Source organism: Lathamus discolor, chromosome 7, assembly GCF_037157495.1.
Source record: "Lathamus discolor isolate bLatDis1 chromosome 7, bLatDis1.hap1, whole genome shotgun sequence".
NCBI classification, from domain to species: Eukaryota; Metazoa; Chordata; class Aves; order Psittaciformes; family Psittacidae; genus Lathamus; species Lathamus discolor.
Genome location: NC_088890.1, coordinates 19,949,601 through 19,967,299, shown reverse-complemented (window position 1 = coordinate 19,967,299; position 17,699 = coordinate 19,949,601). Strand labels below are relative to the sequence as shown.

Sequence of the window (17,699 nt, the reverse complement as noted above, 5' to 3'; positions counted from 1 at the left end):
CTTATTCACTTCGTATTAGGGATCAGAAAAAGCCGTAACAGTTCAGACTAAGGCTTCTGTAGCCTCACACCTAACAACAGTGATATAGGAATGCCCAAGAAGAAAGAAATAATGACTGTCTCCGTGTGATCTCCCAGATTCTGAGTATTCTCAGCTGGAGATCTGTTAATTCTGGAGTAGTTTATTTTGAAATGTCCACTGCATGAGAGATTTTTCCTCTAATTAACATTTTACTATACTGTTATAAATGTGTTATTATGATGGGATACCAACTCTAGTGCTGTTGGAGAAAGAGGGGGGGGAAAACCCCACGCCATGCAGCAGGATAACCAGCACACAGAACCTGAACAAGTTTCTAGGCCTGGTTAGATTGTTAAGGTTTTGCTGACAAAGTCAGATATTATTGATATTTTTGTTAGTAGTGCTGTTGCATAACTAGGGAGCTGAAATCACAAGCCAGAGATCTAAACTGACTGCTAAAGGCTTCAAAACACAAGTACACAAAGTGGTAGTCCGGTCTAAGACACAAAGGAACACTAATACAGAAAGTGGTTGATTCCCTTTGTGAGTGAATAAACACAAACTATGAACACAAATCCACCCATGTGAAGTGCAAATACACAGGAAGAGGGAAGGGACAGGGAATGGAAGGCAGTAGATAGGAAGGAGGAAAATGATTGGAGAGATTAAGGAAAAAGGAGGAGACAAAACAAAAACTGCGAATTATGACACTAAAATTCTAAGCAAGAAATTACAAGTCCACATTGAGAGATTGCTAAATGCTATATGGCAGGTATGGCATGTTTTAATCCATCTGTCCTCACTGTGAAAAACCTTTATTGGTTCTGAAAGCAGAGAAAGGATTTAAAGTAAAAGAAATCTATTGCTTGTCTGTGGACAGGAGTGGTAACTACCCCTTTATTTCTCAAGCTGTTGTAGCTCTCTCAGAAGCACTTTCTGATCTTTACTGAGGAGCCATTCTAATAGTCTCCATATTTGTTACCTTGAAAATTTGGCCACTGCTTCTACTTTATTTCTACTGATTTTTTTTTTTTTATTTCTACTTACTTCTTTTTTATTTCTACTTATTTCTTGTTACATTCTACTTATTTCTTTTATTTAGGAGGAGGACTAAACTAAACTATTAGTTAATGGAACTACTGCACTCAAAGATGAAATAGCAAAGCCATTAGTCTGTACTTCACAGAAGGCGTAGTAAATACATATGGAACTAAGAAAGTTTGCAATATGAAATAAAGCTACTTCTGTAATCTCCCACATCCATCTACATAATCTAACCTCAATCATTTTGGTTTAGAATAAGATGCTTGGCTCATGCATCCAGCTATTAAAACACACAGCCAAAATTCCAAATGCTTTCCTGATATTGCTTCAGCAAGCAACATTATGCAAGCTGTATTTCCACAACGTAATACACAAAGTGGAAAACAGAAAGATTAACCTTCTGCTGTCACAAGAAACATGACCTGGTTGTAAAAAGAGACTTAAAAGCAAGTAGGAGTCACAGCCTCTCTTATGTTACAATGTCTTTTTTGATTCACTGTTAGAGTTCAAACCTAGTGTTTTGAAGTGTGCACTGAAAGTATTTCAGCTACTAGGGAAGCAGGAGAGAGTGAGCAAAACCAGCAGCCAATTCAGAAATGTGGCTAGCAGCTACATGACACTTTTCCTTCAGCCTGACAGCTGAAGAATAATGCCTAGAACTAAGAAAACATCCTCAAACACTACCCATGATTAAAATAAAGAAAGAAAGAAAGAAAGAATTAGAGATGAGTGTGAATTTGTCAGGCATTTTAGTTCCTGTTAGTAAACCCATGTTTTCAAACTAGCTGCTAAAGAACGTCACTGTCAAGTTCTACTATGAGTCACTGGTGTCCTTTTCCCCATACTTAGTTTATTGAGTGGTTTTCCCTTTGCTGTTTCAAACCACTATAGCCCAGTTTCTAATAGCTCCACCCTCCTCATTACTGCTTCCATGAGGAATGTCCCAATACTGACAGCTTCCAGGATGCCAATGCAGAACTGAGCAATAATGTCGAGACAGAAATAGCTCAAACCTAAGCAACTGTGAGGGCTGCAGCAGGCTTCTAAGGTAATGTCAAGTGGTATCAAGTACAGGATAGAAGTCAGCAAATGGATGGATACAGGAGTGGAAGGAGGAAGCTGAGTTCTTACAGAAGAAAAATTACAACTATTTGGGAAAAGTGTGTATTTCTGTCATGATGCTCACACATGACTGGGACAGCAAACTCTTCAGATGGACATGAAGAATTACTGCCAAGGCACAGTATTACTGAGAACACTGAGCAACATTAGGCGGTGGCATTTAACCTCAGAAGAATAGATCAGCATTAGCTATTTGAAGGCTAATTTATCTATTCACAGAGTAGTAAATTAAAATGCTTTTTTGCCATTGATTGATATACTATTTAATAATTTCTTCTACAGAAAAACAGTTCCAAGACCAAAAAATCATAATGGATGTTATTATTGCACATCTTCAGATTAACTTAAAGATTGACCTACTGAAAACAATCAAAACTTATGCTCTATTAGTATGGCTACATAACATACTCCATTACTAACACTTGTATTGATTCAAAAAATATGTGAAACTAGGTGCTTTACTATTAAGTGTACCCCTTACAACATTTAGATTTAAAAAGAAAGAACATGTACAAAAGTTACACTTCTGATGAATAGTTACTAATTCTTGCCCAAATCATTACCTGAATAGCAAATGTACCGAGTACAATAGTGCAAAAAATAGGATTTCTGAAGATGCCATCAAAGACATTTCTTTCACCATGGATTTTCCGTGCGTTGATTTCATTGAAAAGCTGCATCATGACGAAGGTATTGAAGATAATGGTGTAATGTTCTGAAGGAGGAGAGTGAAGGGGTGCATTCCTCCCACTGTCAATCTTAAACATTTTCTCACCTAGGCATAAGACAAAAATAAAGGTTTCCACTAGAATAAGCTAATCAAATGTCTATTTCCCTTGTTGGCTTTAGCTAGTTGACTCCTGTGCTCTGCTTTACTAGCTTGCTTTTTTGCACTTAATACATATAATAGGCAGAATTTATAACACCAGTAAGCACAAGATACCTAAACTTCTTGAGCAACAAGCTTCTCAAATGATGACTTTTACCTATTAACTCAGTATACCTATGCAAAGTTTTCAGTAGAGCGTTTCCTCTAACCAAGTAGTAATTATTCTAAGTCAATTCTTTCTGATTTACCAAGCACCTGAGACCATGATTGTGATTTTCTACATAAGGTAGAAGCAACCACTCTTCAGCAGGTTTTACCCATTTGCTAATCCAGTATGGCATAAACTCTTGACAAGCATTCAAGCATTTTAATGATAAAACCCACAAACATTCATGGTTTTGAATGGATTTGGGTTTGATCATGCTGCTAGTCTGCTTTGCAAGCACACCATGAGACATTGCTCTTTATTTGGATGATTTTACTTGCTTTTAGACCTGGTCAATAAAAAAGCGAGATACAACGAGATGAGTAACAGTAAAACCGAGATACGTTCTGAAAAGATACTTGCACCTGAGGGACCTTTTTCTTTGTAGAATCATAGAATGGTTTAGTTTGGAAGGAACCTTTAAAGACCACCTATAGTTCAATCCCCCTGCCATGGGCAAGGACATCTTTCCGTAGAGTACGTTGATCAAAGCCCAATCACAGAGTCACAGAGTCATAGAACAGTTAGGGTTGGAAAGGACCTTAAGATCATCTAGTTCCAAACTCTCTGCCATGGGCAGGGACACCTCACACTAAACCATGTCACCCAAGGCTTGAACACCACCAGGGATGGAGCATTCACAACTTCCCTGGGCAACCCATTGCAGATACCCACCAATTGCAGCTGGGTTAGAAAATGAAAATCAGATAGATAATAATACACTCATGTAGAACTGTGGCAAGCAAATAGATTTTTCCATAAGAATCATTCTTCCATCACCAGGAAAATATATACCTAACGACAGATAGAGCCATGTAGTTTCTTTTTCAGAGAGAGGCATCTACAGTGAAGAATAGGTAATAATTTGCTAGTAATAACAGGTAATTTGATAGGCTGAGGAAGTTGGGGCTGTTCAGCCTGGAGAAGAGAAGGCTGTGTGGAGACCTCACAGCAGCCTTCCAGTATCTGAAGGGAGCCTATAGGGATGCTGGGGAGGAACTCTTTGTCAGGGACTGTAGTGACAGGACAAGGGGTAATGGGTTAAAACTTAAACAGGGGAAGTTTAGATTGGATATAAGGAGGAAGTTCTTTACTGTGAGGGTGGTGAGGCACTGGAATGGGTTGCCCAGGGAGGTTGTGAGTGCTCCATCCCTGGCAGTGTTCAAGGCCAGGTTGGATGAAGCCTTGGGTGGGATGGTTTAGTGTGAGGTGTCCCTGCCCATGGCAGGGGGTTGGAACTGGATGATCTTGAGGTCCTTTCCAACCCGAACTATTCTATGATTCTATATAAACAGTAAAGGAAAAAATTAATGAAAGAAAACAGATACAATAATTTTATCCATTATAGATACATACACACATACATGCACACATATTACATCTATTTGCTTTCATTCAGTACACACACAACACAAATATATGAATAATTCTTCCCTCAGTCAAAATATCTGTCCTTAAATCTCTATTATTGCATTGCATCCCTCAAAAAGCGTAAAAGCAGAACATGCTGCTACTGTGGAATGGCATTGGTTAGACCCATAACTAGTTTTATTTCCAAATGTTCCGAAAGGCGCTATAGTACATCAACGTTATTATGACTAGCTGCTGAGGTTATGATTTATTTTTAATACTACAGTTTGACAGAACTAGACAATGACTTCTGGATTTCCAATGTGCCTGATGTCTCAAGGCACTATTGTATGTTCAAACACAATGGATTTATTGCCACATCATGGAAAGAAAAAAAAAAAACAACCCAAAATGTGATGTACTGGTCTCTACAGAAACCAAGTACAAAAAAAAAATAAACTATTAGTTGGTAAAAAAAAAATTGTCATTAATTTGGAATTTAATTATCAAAATACTGCATTTAGAACATTATTTCACTGCAGAGCTGAGACTCATGGAGTTAGGAAAAGACTATTTCGTAGGCTTATCAGAAAATTGGTTGTGCTGCATCCTTCAAAGTATGCATGGGTTTTCCACAGACACACAGAAATAATTAGAATGGGGGGAAGAAGCCTGGTTTTCTTTTCATCAGAGGTCAGGAGAAAATATTTAAACCATAAAACTTATCAAAAAGCCATTAAAACTCCCTATAAAGTCCACAGAAGTTCTTGTTCCAAGATTCATATCACATGAATTACCAAGAACAAAGCTCAAAAAACTCCTAAGAATCATAAATTTACAGTTGCAGCTTATATGGAAGTCAGTACATAAAGAAAAAAATCTGAAAGAGAACAAATGTAATTTAAAGATGATGACATAGTGACAAGAACACAATACCCAACTGATAACATTATCTGTCCTTTGAGCAAAGTTCACTTACTATTGTGAAGGAACAGAATCTATTATTAGACCCTGCTAGTCCCTGCACCAAGAAACATTCCTCCTCCTTCCCTCCCCTCTCCAAAATACAGCTTATGAAAAGCATCTGTTGATAGCAAAGCCTGAGGAGGAGTCCAGCAATCTCATAAATTAGATTTGTTTTAGCCTTTTAATATCCATTCTAGATATTAAATGTCAAAACAGAGTGTTATTCGTATCACTTAATACTAATTACTTGCTTACCAATACTACGTAACATCAGCATTATTCCTTGACTGTGGCAAACATTTTGCTCCTGATAAGAGCTTCTCCAGCTATTGGTAAAATGGATCTTGATTTTTGCTATGTTTATATTGTTGCTGTTAATTTTTTGTTACATCCCTATTAAAGATGACAAATCTCAAAAGGAAATTTCAGAATAGAAGAACAGACACAGATAAGTAAATAACACAGATAACACAGTACTAAGATACTCTGCTTAAAATGCAAACCCATGCTACATTTTAACATGAACTTTTCGCAAAGCCTGGATTTTGTTAGGAGGCAGAAAAGCTCACTGAGGCCATTCCCAGGGGAAACAACAACTGAAAGGTGACTCAATCACTCTATTGCATGTGTTCTATTACCCCTACTATTTCTGATCCCATTAAACACTTCATTTCTTCTAGCTCTTTCACTAAGACACACTTAATAGATGTGCACTAAGTGGTTACATTTACAGCTTTCTGACATGTTCTAAACCAAGCAACAAGCATAACAAACTTCCTTACCGACAAAAAGAAGTGTAAATATGAGAGTAAGCTGATACACAGCATGGCCCAGAATGTTCTTCATCATGGTACGGGATATAAGAGGCTTGTTCCTGCCATATGGCTTTCTCAGCAACAGAGCCTCGGTGGGAGGTTCAGTGGCCAAAGCAAGGGAGGCAAAGGTGTCCATAATGAGATTGACCCACAACATCTGTACAGCTTTCAGAGGAGAGTCCTGTGGAGACAAATTGGAAAGTTACATATTTCCTAGAAAAATAATGGTTGTGAGGTCTTTCACTGGGATTTCATTTCTTCCTGTGTGATGCCAGCAGTGCTGAAGATGGGACACTGAAATCCACATCCCTTTAGTCTGTCCTACTATGTCCTTTCTTGTCTTCTTATGCAAGACCAGTATGACAGGAAGCATAGTCATCTGAGCAAAGATAAATCATTACTCTTCAGTCCCTTAAATCAGGAATATTTACAATCACACAATGCTTATAAAGCATAACATGATGCTTTATGACAGATTTTACAATATCCTCTGTTACTTCATGCATCATGCTGAAGTTTCCAGCTGAATTTAGGTAACTAGATAACACAAGTGGGAGTTTCTTTCCTGGAAGAAAAATTATACTGGAACAGTTTAAAAAGTAATGTTTCCATTTACTATAAATGACCTGTTTTGTCAGAAACAGCTTGAAATTATTAACAATTTATGAAACAATTCCTGAGACGTGTGAACACATCTTACTTGGATAAGACCTTTTAAAAACAGTAGTGAATTAAAAAAATGCCTGATATCTGGGTTTAAAAAAAACCCAACACCCTGAAACTCATTAAAATATATCAAATATGAAAAAATAATGATTTCCTTATTATTTCACTGGGTAACAGGGTAGTATATTTGAAACTCCAGAACTGGAAAGAAAAAACTCAAACATTACTACCGGTCAGGATGTATTAATTTTCTGAAGCAAATCTCCAACCACTAGAAGGAGCTCTTTCCTCACTCAAATCAAGAGTCTGTGGTCATTACAGAGGACTTGAGATCTTTTAAAACAACCCAAAAGGAAATAAATAAAGCAAACTAACACAGATCTCCAGAGAACTCAAGATTATTATTAGAGAGTTTTGCTTTGTAATTCACTAGGGCAGCTGTAATGATAGATGCAACCTCTTCAAGGAGCCATATCAGGAAGAATGAAGGAGGTTCTTCTGTATCTAACAACCTCCTTCCTATGCTTTTAGACTGAACCCAGCATGGGCAGCATTAGTAAGGTCTGCTCTCTGTTTCAGATAGATGTTTTTTATTAGAAAAATAGAATCTCAAAAGTAACAAGGTATCAGCATGAAAGATCTTATAATGGAAGGGAGTTAATCTGCAGTGTGGGAGTTGGAAGATCTGAGCACTATTTTTATGCATTACATTACCATGCTGCTGTAATAGTGAAGCAAAGAAATCTATGGACCAGCATACGAGCCAAATCAAAGCCAATAAACTCACCTTATGAACTCTGTCCTTTTTTTCAAAGAGTTAAATGGTCATTTTTAATGAAATATTGTCAAATACTGAGGGCCAATTCAGTATCTCAAGAACATACGGAGAACAATGGTAACTGGTTTGGTCTCTTGTGGGTCTGGTTTATATTCCAGCTCTCCCTTGTGATAAACCATTATTTCCTCTTGAAAACATGTATTTAACATCCCTACAGTTAGATAAATTTTGATACATCTTATTCATTAAAAAAAAAAAAAACCTAATTTTTGGCTTATTTGAAGGGATGGAGAAAAGCAACCTCCTAAGTTTTACAGGTTGGCTACATTAGGGAAGATTAGCATAAATAGATATTCGACCTCTTGGTTATGTGTTGCATTAACTGGGCTTATGTGGAGAGTTCAGTCACTCATTTGGTATGCAGCTGCAGAAACAGGAAACATCTCTGTCGTTAGAGGTGGCTAAAAACCTGAAAGCAATCAGGACAAACTTGGTTCCAAATTGAGGCCTCATTTGTTTTTTATTAATACTTATGCCTCAAACAAGGAGAGTACTTGCACTAAAAGCAGTTTGTTGCTAGGGCACAGTACATAGAGAAAAAAGAAAACATAGTTTCTACTGAACAATTTTCCTTGTCATACTTCTACCTGTCTGGTTAATAACTTTTCTAGAGAAACATTCTCTACTTTGAAATGTTACAATAGCTGAATTTCCACTCCCTGTGCTGACTTCTATGTCAGTAAAACTGAATTTGTCTGTTATGCTTAACAAATACAGTTAAATATTCAGGTGTCTATCAGAGCCTGACATATTCCTAGCATAACGAAGAGGCAGATTATTTCAGTCTCTAAATCACGCAACTGTAGTTGGCAGTCATCAGTTTTGGCAACAACTTGTTCTCACCATTTCACACTGCCAATCACCTTGTGTGGCTATGGTGCCCCTAATAATTATCTATTATTGGCAGTGCTACACTGCTCAGTCAAGTGTGAAAGCTCATTCTAAGCTGAAGCCAAAACATTAAATACACATTAGTCTGGGCAGGCAGTGGAATGAAATTTCCACTGCAACTCTATCTGATTTCTGATTAGTTGGTGGAAGCTGAGGAAAATACGTATCAGCTTAGTCTTCCATTACAGATTTTAGTCGCCTATGCAAGTGGGATGCAAATTCAGTGTTCTTCTCATTTTGGTCACTAACTGACTAGAACTAGTTAGTTCCTAACTCACTTTCTGAAAACTTTGGGGATGAAAGCTGCTCAAATTGCACCCAAAATCACCAGTTATTTGTCAAATTCGTTTCCACTTGACCTTGGAATAGGTTAGCTTTGGCCTAGAGGTAAAAGGAAAATGTCCCTTAAATCAAGTGATGTTACACTTCATCTTCGAAACACTTAAAAGTACAAACTGCCAAAGGCTGGAAATAAACTACAAATCTTTTGTGACATGCAGAGCCTCACAAATTTTAGAGCTTGTTACTTTTGATTTAGATGACAAGCTGTAGGAGAGGAAAAAGGTATTTTCACCCTTACCTCTTCACTCCCACTTGTCAAGAGAACACATGCATGGGTTTATAAAAATGAGCATTTCTGGTGGGTTTAATCTTATATCCACTAATGCAGAGAAATGTCAGCCCTCACTTCTGCTGCTACATCATCCACTAACTGTATGGAAGTGGCATCCTCAATTCTATCTCCGTGGCTCTAAGCCCTCTCAAAACAAAGCTAAACAGTGCATACTTTGATTTTATATTATAGCTTTTTCAAATTTGCCAATGCTGTGATTTTAGGATTTGCCAAATACAGTTCTGCATTCAAATATTACAACCAAGTGAATTACTGCCTTACACATGTAAGTATAGATCATCCTCATTTCTTGAACAAGATCTGTAAAAACAAGTGATTCATGCAGTAGTTCACTGCATTTAATTTTCCAAACATAATGTACTATAGAGTCACTGTTTTCAATTCCTAATGTCTGCTAAAGCATTAAGTCTTCCTCAGATTATGAGAATAATAATTTGAATGCAAAATGTTAAAACAAAGTCTTCTCTGTCTTTGACGCAACCTTTCTGAATAGTTACATTGCCTCAGCGGTTGGATACAGACAAAATTTGGCAGAGAGATAACCTGCTAGCTTTAGACTTCCAGTGAAAAGCTGTTTCCATTTGACTGAACTGCATTTTAAAATCTTTATTTTGTACATACCCAGATTATTTTTACAGCTCCAAACATAATGACCTAATATTCTCTTGGTACTGTGTAGGGGACAGGAAACAGGATGAATCTTCTGGCTTTGTAAGGCGCATATAAACCTCTATATGATACCTAGAGATGTGGAGCAATGACTCATTTGAAGTACAAAATTCACAGTAAATGTAGGCAGAGCTGCAAAGAAGAACCCTCACTGAGTCAGGCAACGGCTGTGCAAAATTGTTATTCCAAGGATGAAGTCAGAATATAAGAGTTTATGTCTCATAAATCCACTGGAAAAAGAAATCGCTGGCTTAACCTGAGGTAATAGTTGCGAAACAGAATGGACAATTATATGCAAACTGGTCAAGATAACCACACCCTGATCAGTTTAAAAGCATGCAACCCAGAGAGAAGAAAGCAAAAGGTAAAGGAATTGGGTTATTTGAAAGACAAGGTGAACTGATACATCTTGGTTGCATTGTGCCACAAACTGCACTGGCATGGGACTAGTAGCAACAATAGTTGGGATCTCATTGGTCGGTGTTATCTACATGCTGGAAACAAAATTAAGAGCACCTATGCAGCCACAGAGGGAGTGATCCCTAGTCAGCTTTTAATCAGAGTAGGTAAGTATAGAAGCTTCATCCTCCAGTGTCCCAGTATGCTGGCTCTGAATTGCAGAACATACTTTTTGAGAGGTGACGTAAGAAGCATGAAAGAAATGTTACAACCTCCATAGAATTTTCCTCATTCTAGATTTGATTAAATATCACCAAAAAACATAACCTGGGGAATATTAATTAACCTGAATATTAATTGTGAACTAAAATTATATTCTGCTTGTCAAAGAAAGCCAAACTGACCATCTAAAAGCAAAGTAAAATCCAGTCCGATATGGACCTTAAAATATTCATTTTGAAGGTCACAGAAAGCTATGCTGCCTTTTGGAAACTATAGATTTTAGCTTCATTTGTTTGTTAATAACTTAAATGTTTCAGTCAAGATAGTAATTTAAGACCCGAGTACAGTTTTGCAGACTTAGATCTGTGTATGTGCACCTAGCCTGTTTGCAAGGTATTTTTGCTATATTCGTACATTTTGAGATAGAGCTATTTTCAGAGCAACCACAGGGTACAGTGATGTCCATGTTCTCATGGGTGATTTTTAGTAAAGCTTATGAGCCAAACAAACATAATGCCCTTTCACTGGCTAGAGCCTTTGGGTCAAACCCTACATAATGATGTCCATACGTAAGCAGGGACAGAACCGAGAGCTGCTTGAGATGATCAGAGGTGAGGTCTTTGAGCATAAACAGAACTACAATGGAAGTAACTGCTGCCCTTTTGCTACAGTTAAAATTTTAGCTTCTTCGGACCTCTCTGTAGGATTTGCATTTTTAGTGCCAAAGTAAGGAACTGCATGAGAATCTATTTGGACAGAAATACAGGAATTCTAGGAGGTGTACATTAAAAACCTTTAAACAGGGACTACAGACTTGACAGGCTCAGCGATGGTCTTATAGACCATTAGGGCAATACAAAGACACTGGTCCTGATCCATGTCCTACTAGAAGCCAGTGAAATTATTCAAAGGATAAAGAAAGCTCTGGAATGAAAAGTTTGCACTGTTTATGCACTTAGACTAGATAGCAAACAGTCTTTACACTGTAATGTTTAACCTCTTAAAGAATAAACCAATTATCCCTCAACTAACAAACGGAATATATTAGCCTTCATGTTTTCATCAAGCTATTGAAAAAGTGCTGGACATCAACAACAACAACAAAAATCACCTTAACTAAATGTTAGTAGGCAGTAACTGAATGTCTATAAAACAGGGTCTTAAAAGGAATCACTCACAGCAGGCCCAGTAATGGCATTCTCACCATGCTGCTGTTAGCACTCTTTTCTATATTGTTTTGTCCCACTGATAAAAATCCAGGAGGATTGACCTTCCCAAGTTTCAGTCCTTATTCTAGTACCTTCTGTTACCAACAATAATCACTTTACAGCAAAGCATTTTCTTAATATGCTTCAAAATAGTTCCAAGGGAAAAGTTATCCAACTTCTGCCACCAGGTGAGTAATTCTGTGGCACAGAGAAGCTCAGCTCTGACACCTGGGCATCAGCAGGGCCTGATGGCAGCGGGGGGAGCTAGCACTTGGCAGCTAACAATTTTGACTTTTTGGAAAATAAGTGAATTCAGGTGTCAGCTCGCTGTCTGAACAGGATAAACCAGTTATTTCATTTGTTAAGATCACTTCCACTTGCTTCAAAACCAGCCTTTTTGCGTGTCTCCCGGCACTATCCTCATGCTCACTCAGCAGGGGAGCTGACGGGTGACAGTCCCACCCACCCAGCCACTGCATGGCGCTAGCAGAAGCTGAAGCTTGCTCACATGCTGCACAAAAGCCTGTATGCGTCAGTCAAGGCTTAGGAGAAGTTTGACCTCATGGTTTTGTAAAGGTACCTGGGTTTCTGGTTTCAAGTATCAATTCCATGATTACAATGTAAGTTTACCCTGGAACAGAGCTAATGACTTATTCATTGTTTTGCTCAGGTGTGCATGAGGTGAAATATACCTACGAAAACAGGCCTGTGCATCTGCATGATGCACAAGAGAGGGAAGAGGCAGCTTCCCCATTGTGTGTCTGCATCAGAGGAGGCAGTTCGTGACAGCACCTGTCTGCAGCATCACAACTACACTTTAATTTAGGGAGGGACAGCACTAAAACCTGCATGTTGTGTTTTATCCTCCATTAGAAAAACCTACTGTACTAAATACATCTTTTCTTTCTAGGGAAAATAAAACTGCAGTTTATTAGTCAAAAGGTAGTAATTTGAAGGGGGGAAAAATCGTGGTTTACTTTCACACATGCTTTTTGCAAAAGATGTAGACACATTGCAAGTACTCCAGGATTGCACTGGGGGATTAACGTAAAGGGAGAAAAAGAAATCAAAGTCCAAGTGCATGTGACATTTAACTGGTTTGTCATTTGCGCCTGAAATGAAAAGGGATTGCCTGAAAGCAACAATGTTTTTATCAGTCAAAAAGTCCCCCTGCTGGGATTACATCTGTGTGTCAGAACTGCTGTCCTGAAAATAATAATCCCATTCCATAATCCATCAAAAATACACATTTCATAGTGAAATATTCTGAGAGGAAAGGGCCAAGTCACATAACTTTGTCCTTCCAACCCCTGACATTTTCTGACCATCATCACAAGGTTCAGTCATGACAATAATATGCAATCAAACCCAGGGAGCTATATGGAAACAGCACAAAAATTAGCCACTCTTAGAAGTAATCTGCTTCCAAGAGAAGATGAATTAGTTCACTTCCTTACGTGAACTGCTATTTAACATTTAGCAGCTTGATCCTAAATACACTTTTAATGCTCGGAAGAATTTCAGTGTATTTTCTGTTTTGCAAAGTGAGAATCAAATGTAAGCCACTGTTACTTAAGAATGAAAAGTTTATCTATCTCAATAGGATTTGACCCCATACTTTTAGCAACAGCTCACCTGGGTAATGCATGCTCCAGTAAAAGCCACAATGACAGCCACAATGTTAACAGTGAGCTGGAACTGCAGGAACTTGGAGATACTGTCATAGACATTGCGTCCCCACATTACAGCCTTCACAATGCTACTGAAGTTGTCATCTGTCAGGATGATGTCTGAGGCTTCCTTTGCCACATCTGTTCCAGCAATACCCTGCAAAAATTAATTGTGACTACAATTACCTACTAGAAAGCACAGAGACAGTTAGAATACAGATCTTCATACTCATTCGAAGTCCACAGTTATGCAGAGACTTCCCAGCATAGTAACAGGAAATGCTGAATATATTCTGCATTTTCTGTTCACTAGGAAGTTTGCTAATGTGGCCTATTTTTGAAAGTGAGTAAGGACACAGAAGAGGGGAATGATAGCAATGGAGTTCATGTGATGATCGTTTTGAGTGGTTTAAATTACCAGCTTGATGACTACTGATCTTCTGAGTTATTTTTATCATTGATTATATCTTATTAATATACATGAACAGAATTGCTAACAAAAATTAGTTATGTATATAAATATATAGTCTAGAATATTAATGTCTTCTGAATCAGAGTACACTGGGAAGACATCTTTACACTTAGTGATGGATTTTATCGAAGCAAAATAGTGCTCCACTGTTGTGGAGAAAATAGTTCAATCTTTCTGTGTTGGTACAGGATTCTGCACATGACCAATAATTACCTTAGACAAAATACTGGAAAAGTAACAAAACACAGTAAATGAAAGGATTCAGAAAAAACATAGTTCACCCCCCCCCCCCCCAATAACTATGTAATAATCAAGCAACTTTCTCGGCACATAATGAATGAAAAGCCTCTTACAGCAAATCTATAATGACACAAACATCAATAAATATGCTCAAGATTATACCATTGCAAAGCCAACATCAGCTTTTTTAAGTGCTGGTCCATCGTTGGTTCCATCACCAGTCACAGCTACGACCTGCCTCTGCTCCACCTGGGTGCTGTCAATAATACCTGCAAAACATGTGCGTGTGTATACATACACATATATATAAATGATTAGCAAGATAAAACTCCCCTCTAAAAAATAGCAGGGCCCCTGTAACATAGACTACATAGTACCACACAAGTCTTACGCAGATCAAAAGAGTTGATTTTTAAGGAAAAGAACCATGAAAGCTGTGTCATCACTACTACACACTACCAGACATCACCACTAGAATTTACATGAGAAGTTCTGATCCTGCATCATCAAAACATCAATAAAACTTGCATAGAATTCAAAGGGAATGAAATCAGATCATTATGTTCTTTTAGAAGATTTCTACTATTTAAAATCATGTGTCACAGTAAACACATTTCAGCCCAGCTCTCTGATTAAACATCAGTGGAAAGGATTTACCAGAGACTTAAGTTTGTACTTAAAGCTCTCCTCAACTGGGACTGAACTGCAGTATCTGCTTTACTGGGATGCCTTCAGGCAATCAGTTTGACCTAAAGCTAACATGCCATTGATGAATTACATTTAGCTGGAGCCAGTTTAGCATTTTAAAAGCTATGTGCAAGTCTGCCAAATACTGTTTAAGAAGATGTAAAATAATTCTTTAAATTCTGGAGCCAAATGTTTTAATAAATAGACATAATAAAATAATTCTGATATTAATTTTGTGATCATTTGAGAAAAGAAAACACTTTTCACTTGATGAATCAAGTTTCATACAACTAGCCTGAAGGGAGTCTTTTCCACTTATGCAGATGGAGAAAGTAAGGAAAAGAATAAAGAATTTTTCTAAGGCAACAGAAGTGGCCCTTGGATGGGGATCTTTCACCACTCATATTTGTATTTCCATGTCAGAGTCCATTCAAACATGAGTCTAGAATACAGGATTGTTGTGTAGGAGACAGGAACACCTCTCCAAATTAATTAGGTGGGGAAATGACAAAATGCCTTTTGCTAACACATTTTGCAGAAAGTCATAACCTCTAAAAGCAATTATCAAAACCTTCCCAGTGTGAAAAGCTTTCATTCTGCTCTGGAATAAAATAACTCACATATCAGATACCTAAGCAGAAATAGGAAATTGCAGATTACAAAGCAATAGCTGCCTCTTGGCAAGGTTCAGGCTTATCGGGCACTCAGAAGATTGCAATGCAGCATGGAAGCAGTTACTGCCCTGTGTTTTTCAGTCTTACAAAAAGCAGAAAAAACCCTGTTTGCTTTCCACTGGCAGGACAAACTCAGATAAATGGCACATTATTCTGATAACATCTTATAATTAGAGCTTTCAATTTGTTGGGGTGATTTGCCTTTGGTATTACAAAATAAACAGGAACATCAGATACCATTACTGTTAAAAGCACTTATTTTGGTCTTCCCTTCTTGTTATTAACTCATCCTTTGATGTTAAATTAATAGTTCAAGCTTTTTTAAAAAAAAATAGTTATAATCTCTGACATGCTATAGTATTAACTGCTCCAAACAGGTAGATAACATCCTCTCACAACTGGATTCCAAATGGGAACACAACCCAAATCAAGCTGAAGAGGCTCTAACAAATGCCCTCCTATAAATAGCACTCTGAGATCAATGACAGTACTACCAGATGTCCTCAGCTAATTGCAAAGTAATTTACAGGGTTTAGTAGTTGTTCACAAGGTTTAGTAGTCATTTTTATCTCTAAAAGCAAACTATGCAGCTGGGATAAGACCAGCATAGACGGGGAATTCCTAAAACTTGGCAAAGCTTCCATCCCAAAAAGCTTTTGCCGTTTCATTGGTCTGTTCCCTCATCTTAAGCTGTTTGGCCACGACTTCTTAACTGTCAAAAAGAATTTTATTCAATGGCCATAGGAATACACCTAGAACATAACATTACAGTGTGTTCCACACACAGACTCTGCTGATGTGGCAGGAATCGGGGAGGAGTCGTGTGGCTTGCATGAGGCATAGGGTTTTCAGAGAAAGAAGCTTGTTTCTGATGAGGGAAAAGCTGCTATTTAAAACAACTCTGTATAGCTATCAAGAGGGGCACTGTATGCACAAACTTGCTAGAAAAGGTACCGGCACTGAATACACAGGTGAATGTGAAATATATCCAGTACCTCCCACCTTCCTCCCATCTAACATTAATCGAATAATTTAAAGGCTAATGTCAGTGTTACATGTAATATTACAGACAGCATTGGTAATTGTGAACAGTGCTCCACAGCTTCATGAAATTAGAACAGAAGAACATGGCTAAACCACACATGTTTCTGCACCAAGCATGCACCACAATGTGCTTTAGGCTACAGGGGAACCATAAAGGCATCAAGGCCTCCCACAAAGTTGCATTTAGTACCAGCTACAGAGACCTAAATGATATTTAGAGAGTAGAAAACTCAAAATTCAAGTGCAGTATACTTCCTGCTTCCTTTAAACTGGTCTTACGTTCTTCGCTTCAGGGAAGAGTTGGCTGAAGCTGACTTTTGACACTGTGGAACAGGTCAACTTCCTGAATTCTTCTTCATATGAATTTGAAGAAAAATAAGTTTTAACATTTTCTTACAAACGAAAAAATTAAAAACCACTTGCAATTTATAGCATGCTGATATTTAATTTCAGAATTTCAATTAATACACTTTTGTCTATTATTCCACTTAGTCTTATGGCATGTTCACATTAATTGGGCCATATATAATACCTCCTGTGCAATAATATGTGAAATATTTTAGTAATTAAGGGTAATTATTAAAAATCTTTTCTTCTTTAAAGTTCTCTTTCTGCTTATTAATCCATCAGCTTTATATGAGAAAGGAATAGTTGTTTTCAATATCATAGAAAAATAATTCCAGCCTAATTTAAACATATTGGAAGGCACAACTTCTTTAACTGATAAAGTGAATATTTACTATACCTTCTCATAAGAAGATGCTCTTTCCCATCAGTTCTCAACAGTAGCTTCCCATAGTATTTTAAGTAACAGCATGAAAATATTGAAGAATTTCAGCAATAGTATTATAAGGACACATGAGTATACATTCTATGAACCTGTTATATTTTGAAATAGGGTAAAAAATGGAATCATACCAATGGGCGTCATAAACCCCGTAAAAAACTGTATTTCAGTGGGATTGAGATATCAAACCTTTTCACTGCACTGAAACAGTTGGTGATGCTGAACTTTTTGTTTTCGATGTAGCTC

General features: G+C 37.6%; 1 protein-coding gene across 9 annotated transcripts in view; it reads right to left on the bottom strand.

The window, feature by feature from the left end:
• The window catches only part of ATP2B2 (ATPase plasma membrane Ca2+ transporting 2), a 388,712-nt gene that overhangs the window by 24,601 nt on the left and 346,412 nt on the right, over positions 1–17,699 (bottom strand). For all 9 annotated transcript variants that reach the window (XM_065687047.1, XM_065687048.1, XM_065687049.1 and 6 more), the window contains 4 exons: positions 14,424–14,530; positions 13,515–13,706; positions 6,320–6,533; positions 2,751–2,962 (listed from right to left, as the gene is read on the bottom strand). In XM_065687047.1, coding sequence (XP_065543119.1) covers positions 2,751–2,962; positions 6,320–6,533; positions 13,515–13,706; positions 14,424–14,530 — 725 coding nt within the window. The remainder of the gene's footprint in view (positions 1–2,750; positions 2,963–6,319; positions 6,534–13,514; positions 13,707–14,423; positions 14,531–17,699) is intronic.